At 33.6% G+C, this 7,708-nt stretch overlaps 1 protein-coding gene and 1 non-coding gene across 2 annotated transcripts; one reads left to right on the top strand and one right to left on the bottom strand.

Moving 5' to 3' along the window:
* The first annotated feature begins 2,757 nt into the window (after positions 1-2,757).
* Positions 2,758-5,245, top strand: LOC116768510 (phospholipase A1 VesT1.02-like). The gene is made up of 7 exons (XM_032659249.2): positions 2,758-2,817; positions 3,307-3,349; positions 3,446-3,710; positions 3,915-4,063; positions 4,124-4,323; positions 4,646-4,796; positions 5,000-5,245. The coding sequence occupies exons 1-7, from the start codon at positions 2,763-2,765 to the stop codon at positions 5,094-5,096; spliced, it is 960 nt and encodes a 319-aa protein (XP_032515140.2). The 5' UTR covers positions 2,758-2,762; the 3' UTR covers positions 5,097-5,245.
* Positions 5,246-5,904: 659 nt separating this feature from the next.
* Positions 5,905-5,986, bottom strand: Trnas-aga (transfer RNA serine (anticodon AGA)). Its single transcript has one exon. It is a non-coding gene; the product is annotated as a tRNA-Ser (tRNA).
* Positions 5,987-7,708: the final 1,722 nt, after the last annotated feature.

Raw genomic sequence — 7,708 nt, 5'->3', positions numbered from 1 at the left:
TACGTTTATAAGCTATGCTGCTCTCTTTTGAACAATGGAAACCGTATTAAGAAGAAGAGAACTAAATCAGATATGTTTAAGAGTTACATTTAAGAGTTTTATTTAAAATTTTAAAGAGACGAATCGAGGAACGTTTATTATGTTATGGGTTTGTTGATTGTTTTGTTTGTTTATGGAAATTACGCTATTCAAAATAAAATTCAGTCTTTAAACGCTATTTTACGACTAACAATTTAACTATGATCGCATACTTGATTGACCCTGTAGACTCCGTTATTTCATACATCCGTTGATTTGAATCACACAGTGTTCTAAATTCTCATTTTATTAACAAAGGGATAAAAAATTAAAATGACTAAAATTAAATGAATACCTCACGTTGGAAGACGTGTAGGTACAAACAGAAAACTAAATATAATCTGTAGAAATGATATTGTGACAAAGGCAGTCTACAGTATTTCTCATTTCTTCTTAAAAATATTATGGCAATTGTAAATGTATAATGTACAACGTGCATATGCACGTATATACTTAAGTGTTCTTAACCAGCTTAATTTAAATTATATTATAATAGTATTGACTTAAGTGTGCTATATTTTAATGCAACTATACCAACAGTTTTCAACAAAATGAATGCGGAAAAATTACTTTATATTTTTATATGTCAGACTTGAATTATTGGGAACAGATCCAAGAAAACACTTTATCATTTATAACACAATAACTTCTTTAAGACAGACGAAACTTTTCATCATTCCATGGTTTCACCATGCGGGTGCCGAGCCATCGTGTCGCAGATAGAGGAGCTTCGACAACGCCTGGGGCTGGCGACCCAGGTATAGGTTTCAGGGTCCCCTTTTTTTTTTTTGATGACGCAGGGAAACTCTTTTTACGAGCCGTCTAACCGGCCTTGGTGGGACCGGAGAGGATGTGTGAGACTCGGCCTGGGCGGGCCCCTACTCACTAAAACCACTGCGAAAGCCATCGGCCGCTATGTTGGTGCACCCCGGATCTGTCAGCAACAGGGCACACCAGCGACTGGCCGGTCCTGGCAAAGACCGGACTTACTCCCTCGGAGAAAGGGGGCGATCCCGGCAATTAGGATCGCCCCGACGACGCCGGGCTTTCACAGGGGCCGGGTTACCAGCCCGACCCCAGCCCGGAGTGCAGGGGCGCTATTGGAGGCGTTGCAAATATCGCCTCCGGCGCACCCCAGTCCGTCGTCTGCGGAGGGAGGGTGCATCAGCCGCATCCTCCCTTTCCCGCTCAGATGCCTCCTTTGTGGACATGACCGTCTCACAGAAGGAGGACACCGCCAGCCAGGACCTGTCACTCTCGAGCATCTTCTCCGCGATACTCGAAAGCGACAAGTCCACTCCGCCGAGAGCCGCCACAAGGTCTTGGCGCTGCGCAGCCCATCTCGGGCACACCTCGAGGGTGTGCTGGGCCGAGATAGGTTTCAGGGTCCCTATGTAACGCGAGTTAAACGCTTATTTCTTCCTTCCAATCTCCTCTCTCTATAACTAACCAAATTTCAAACGAACGGTTATATTTCAAAGTAGTGAGTGAATAATAAATTATTAAATTTTAATTTATTTGTAATGATTAAAAAAAATATTAAAGTAATAAAAATTCAAATAGATAATAAAAACTGACACATTCATGAATGTAATGTTCGGAATATCGTATTGCAGTTACTGTGCCAATTACGCTAAAGTGCCATTCTTTTTTTTGGCTCTTTGATGACGAGATTTGTTACTCTTCACCGACTCAAGCAGTGATTCAGATGGGGATGTGGGACTGCCCGTGATAGGCCCGAGATTACCCACTAAACAACTATAGTGACTCTCGTCGTCCAAGTGGAGCACCGTGGATTGGTTTTAGAGCACGCATTGGACCGAGACGTTCTTACTGACCCCCGATGAGAATAAAAAACCTTAGTTCTGATCCTAGATGATAGATAGGGGATGCTGAAATTAAAGCATTTAATTCCTGCGCACACTCTCTACATTTTACCCTGTAGAATACCTAGAGGTCGGCTGTTTTTGGATTGGATTTTACCAAGTTATGGACCAATAAGCATTTTCACAAATTTCTCCACAGGACTCGAGCAAGTGAGGTGAGGGACTGCCGCACTTTTGCAAGCACTTCTACTTTCCTTGCAGCTGCCATGGCTTTGGACTCAATGAAATGCCCAAATTTAAGGTTGGAGGATACCTAATAACTGAAGACTGTCAGAATATTCCAAGGACACATTCCTTAAAATTGGACTCCTTTATAAAAAACACGCTTGCGTTTTTGCTGGCGTTAAATTAACCAAGTTTGACATCGCCCTATTCGGAGACTGCTTGAAGTTTGTAACTCTCTTTCTAAATCTAATTGATTAACTCTGGACGGAGATGAATGCCCGGCCATCAAAAAAGGCCCCAGTTTAATGGCCGAGTTCAGCCTGATCAGTTCTTACATTAGCGTAACAAAACACAAAAACATATGACTTAATTCTAGTATGACCTCAACATAGCTTTAATGTTAAACAATATACGAATTTAATATAGATGGTGATATATTTAAATGTTTCTTCTATAGCGAAATCTATAAAATATTAATAAGCACTAAATTCAGCGTAACTTTTTTTCATTCACACACATTTAGAACAAATATAAGTAACAGTAAATGTAAATATTGAATAATATGAAAACACTTAATCCTTCCGTATAAAAGATCGAAAATTTATATTTTTACAGCAGTTTGTCAGAATCAATATGACTGTTGAAAGACAAAGAAAATGTCTGCTTTTGATGATATTTTTTGCATTCGGTAAGTGATACACTATTCTTTAATAAGGATATATTTTTATTTATTAAAAACTAAGTAACTATCATTTTGAATGTTGTACAAGAATTTTCATATTTAGTCATTACAGAATTAATATTATATGTACATATATGTTTACAAAAAAGCAAACCGTAATTATGTATGTATGTCCGATCTCTTAAAAACATATCGCAGTATTTGGAAAGCTTTGGATTTTAAAGCATTAACAGATATATTTCAGAATAGGATAATAATATATAAGAATCTAAAAGATGAATCTGGATATAAAAAAAATTATTGAACTACTATTTTAAGTTATAAATTGATAATAAAGTGCCTTGCCTATACTAATATTATAGAGTTTTGTAACTAAGCCTCACACATGTATCGATATTTGGAATGACATTTTTATGTCCACATGTGATATATTCTGGACACTTAAAATTCATACAAAAATTAATATTTAAAAGTTTTATATTATGCATTTGCCAGGCATTTGCTGTGCGGATGCTGCATATCTGAGAATTTATTGCGGGTAAGATACACTTCCTTTAAACTACTTAATAATATATAGAGTAAAAAATAATAATAATAATAATATATTATATAATTTTCTAAACTTCTTTAAAAGAGAGAACTTTGACGAATACGATGAGTTTGATTTGGAATCTCCGCTGGGACTTTTGGATTCGACTGGATACGATGAAAGTCGACATACTGTTATCTACACATTCGGTTTCCAAGGAAAAGCTAATGGACAGTCTGTAAAAACGATCGTAGAAACTTATTTGAGAATCGGCAATATCAATATCATTCTCTTTAATTGGGAAAAGGAAGCAACCACACCTCTAGGAGCAATTTCATATGGGACCATAGTTGCGAAAACTGTCAATAAGGTAACTTTCAGGTATATTTAGTAGCCTTCGAGACACGAGGCTTGTAAAATCTTAGGTGCAATATCTTCGATACCAATTTTGTTACACTAAGTAAGGAAGAAATAAGTTAAAATATTTAAAACACTTACTTCCTGCTTCATTTCTCGCGAGGTTTGTTTTTTTGCTACTCAGAACATCTTTATTATCCATATTATAAATTTTAAGCTTGGCACAAAACTGGGAGACGTCTTGGTCTCATTAGTATCAGCAGGCCTGGATATTAATAAGGTTCATTTAATTGGCTTTTCTCTTGGAGCACAACTTTTTGGATACACAGGGCGGCAAGTGATAAGGAATAATTTCCAAATACAGAGGTATGTCAAATAATTAAAATAAAACAAATTAAGGAATGAAATAAAAATCAAATTTTACAGAATTACAGGGTTAGATCCAGCTGGTCCTTTGTATGATGGAAAGTTCTTCGAATCTCTAGACGAAGACAGCGCTAGTTTTGTCGACGTTTTTCATACTAACCCAAGCGGGCTAGGTAGTCATAAATCACAAGCTACAATTGACATCTGGTTTAATTGTGAACGGAAATATCAACCAGGGTGTGAAGTTGAAGATGACCCAGGTACTTGAAAAATTAATGTAGTATTTTTTTATTTTCTTAAGATAATAAGTTATAACTTAAATGTAAAAGCTTCGTTGTTGAAAAGTTATTTTATTTCGATTGTTTCAAGAAACTTGTTAAGCATGTGCCGGTATCAAATATGAAACATAGGATTTAATGTAGGTCACTGTAAGACAAAAATTCTGGCATTATATTCATTTAACTTTTATAAAATAGCTAAATCAATTATTATATTCTGTGTTTAAATATTATCATGTTCCAGTGGTTTATAAGAAAATAGATTAGGAATATTCTCTCTATTACATAATGCGTATTTCTTCAGTATTGTGCAGCCATGACCGTTCCTGGAAATATTATAGTGAAGGTCTCGAAAACCCAAACTCCTTCCAGGCGGTATCGGCGAGCGGTTGCCTCGATTGGTTACATAAAGATGAGGATGGACAAGTAATCTACATTGGTGGCAACAGTACCCTGTAAGTTTTGTTTCAGTTTAGTATCGTTATACTAAACTTCATCATATTTTCCAACCATCAACATATTGGATTTTTTTAGAAATCTACGTTTCATAGATAATTATAAACATATGTGTTATTATTAGTAATAATAGACGTTTTCATTTTCGCCAAAAGTGAAATGAAAAAATAGAAACTCTTAAAAATTCTTAATTCTGTTTCAGGAACTACAGTGGTGATTTTTACTTAAGTACATATTCCAAGTCCCCCTACAGTAAAGGGGCTGACGGTGTTTATAAAAATTCTTGTACTTTACAATAAGAATTTTAGAATTTAATATTGAATTGTTATGTTTTGAAAAATAATGGTTTTTCCTTGGTATATTGACTTGAACATTTTTAAAAACTTCCAACGTATAATAAAACAGTTAAATATGATGATGATGGTGAATATATTACAAATTAATTGAAATATTTAAATTTTTTTTTATTTTTTATTTTGTTAACGTCTCTATATTTTTTATCCAACAATAATATTTACAAAAGCGAAACAAATGTCCAACATTAGGAGCATGAATACTTTTCTGGCTCTTCGTTTCTGTGACGACATGTTGGAGAAATTTCATATTAATACATATCTATGAAAATAGACGTCATGTACCTGACTAGCTCGCGGGTTACACATAATTTCTTAAATTAACAATAAAACAGCTATTTTGAATAAAAATCGCCAAACAAACTGAAGACAATTACAATGACATAGCAATCATTTAGCTCTGAGAAACCCATGTACTTATAAATATATTTAAATAAACATGTCTTAATATAAATAAAGCTTAAAAAAGATATTATGAATAAGAAATATCTAGACCGCAAGAACATAAGACAAGAAAATAAAAAAATCGTTCTCTGTACATTTCAAATAATAAGACTAACTGGCAGACACTTTCATCTCGTGTGTGGTTTCTGTAAAGACCGGAAAATGTAAAATTTGTGAAAACCAAGTTACATTTTAAATAAAACATATTTTTAAAATTACGGAAAAATATTTAAATTTACTTCATTTTAACTTGTAGTTATATTTTGCAATTGTTTAAATATTTAAAATAAGGCAAAAACTCTTCACATCACGCAGTCGGTAGGATTCGAACCTACGCTCCCAGAGGGAATCTGATTTCTAGTCAGACGCCTTAACCGCTCGGCCACGACTGCTGTGAACACTCATATATAAATTAAACATAAGATGCCTCCTTTCAAAACTCTTTTACTTTCACATCGCATTGGCTCAGTTTTGTAATCACTGACGGTAAACCAGTTTTCTGATTGTTTTGTTATTCGATTGACGTTATTGCTTATAAAATATTTTGTGATTTTTTTATGTAACGTGTATTCCATGAAGTCTTAAAAGCTCTTGATAAATTATCCCAAATAAGTAGAAACTTTTTCTTTTTCCTCCTTGCTTACAATTTAATTTCTTGCTATCCACTTTGATAGTTACGAAACATTATATATACGATACATTATGTGTCGGTAAATGTAAATTTTCCTGTCGTCTGGAATTTAAGTTCTTTAAATTACAGGATATGAAAAGAAAATAAAAACTTTGATTCTTTGTAAAAGGTAACAAGGGTGTAAATTGTCACAAAAAGGTTAAAACTTTTTATATCATAAGCATTATCGATTTTTTCATGATGTGTAGGTAATTGTGTGTCTTATTTGCTGCGTGAAATTCGCAAAGAAATAAGACGTAACTGCAAACTTAGTAGTCAGAGTCGATATTTTATTTTTTCCTTATTATTTTAGAAAGAATTACATAGCATGCGTTTCACAGCCGCTAGAGGTTTCGGGAAAACTATTAAACCTCCTTATTTGTAGCTATATTTTAGATTTATTGTAGCTCTATTATTAGAATTACATATTAAAACTTATAACCTACACCTAACACTACATGATTGCTACGATGTTAGGATAGGAATACCAGTCTGTTACTTGTGCTGTATCATCAATATTCTGGTTAACGAGGCCTGGCGGCCGTTTCGTGGGGTCAGCGACGTCACTCGTAATATTATATTTTGACCATACAATGTCGTTGCCCTGGTGATTATCATTTAATTTTAAATATGCTGCGCGTACGGAACAAAAGTCACTTTTCACACCCTACACTTATATGAAATTAAGTTATTGAACAATAATTAGTTTCGGCTGGTCATTTTATCTTAAATAAATATTTAAAGTATTATTTTTTCAATATATATGTACTTGCACATCTTGCTTTCATAGCATCGATCTTGTAGATATTAGCTTATTAATAATATTTTATTAATTAAATACGCTTAACAAGATTAACACAAAATTAAAGTAAAAATTATGCCCTGAATACGTGTACAGCGTTTATTGTCACACAATCGAGTGTTCTAATTCTATAAGATTTCAAAAGTTGTATGAACAATTGTTATGGAGTAAAAAACGTCACTAAGATAGCTGTAGAGATACCTCTGTCTCGATACAATCTGTCGCGACCACAGACATTAGGACAAGTTGGTAAATATACAATTTAGTTTTTAGTAAGCACTTAGGAGTCGTAAAATGAAATTGTTTTGTTTGAAGAATGGATTAGAAAAATTTTTGTGATTTTATTTACATAGAATTCAATTTAACTTTATATATACACACACACATATATGTATATGTACATATATATATATATATTTTTTTTTTTGATAGGTTTTGATTCCCTTAAATTTTAAAACATCTAGCATTTCAGACAGTCAAATGTCAGGTATGATTAATGTCCTAAGAGATAATGACAGTCCAATATTCTTCTCGGATGACAATTCATTTTAGATAGGTTAATATTTTTTTAACATATTATCTTTGTGAATGCATCTCTGAAGACGTTTCATACACAATTCCATTATTAATTATATCTCTGTT

The sequence above is a fragment of the Danaus plexippus genome, chromosome 4 (assembly GCF_018135715.1).
Source record: "Danaus plexippus chromosome 4, MEX_DaPlex, whole genome shotgun sequence".
In the NCBI taxonomy this organism is placed as follows: Eukaryota; Metazoa; Arthropoda; class Insecta; order Lepidoptera; family Nymphalidae; genus Danaus; species Danaus plexippus.
Note: the sequence above shows the minus strand (reverse complement) of the source record. Positions and strands in the feature narration are given on the sequence as shown.

What these genes read in the sequence shown, in the direction of transcription:
- LOC116768510 (XM_032659249.2), top strand. Translation starts at nt 2,763, where the DNA reads ATGACTGTTGAAAGACAAAGAAAATGTCTGCTTTTGATGATATTTTTT. An exon ending in TGAAGTTGAAGATGACCCAG is followed by an intron (nt 4,324 to 4,645) that starts GTACTTGAAAAA and finishes GTATTTCTTCAG; the next exon opens with TATTGTGCAGCCATGACCGT. An exon ending in ATTGGTGGCAACAGTACCCT is followed by an intron (nt 4,797 to 4,999) that starts GTAAGTTTTGTT and finishes ATTCTGTTTCAG; the next exon opens with GAACTACAGTGGTGATTTTT.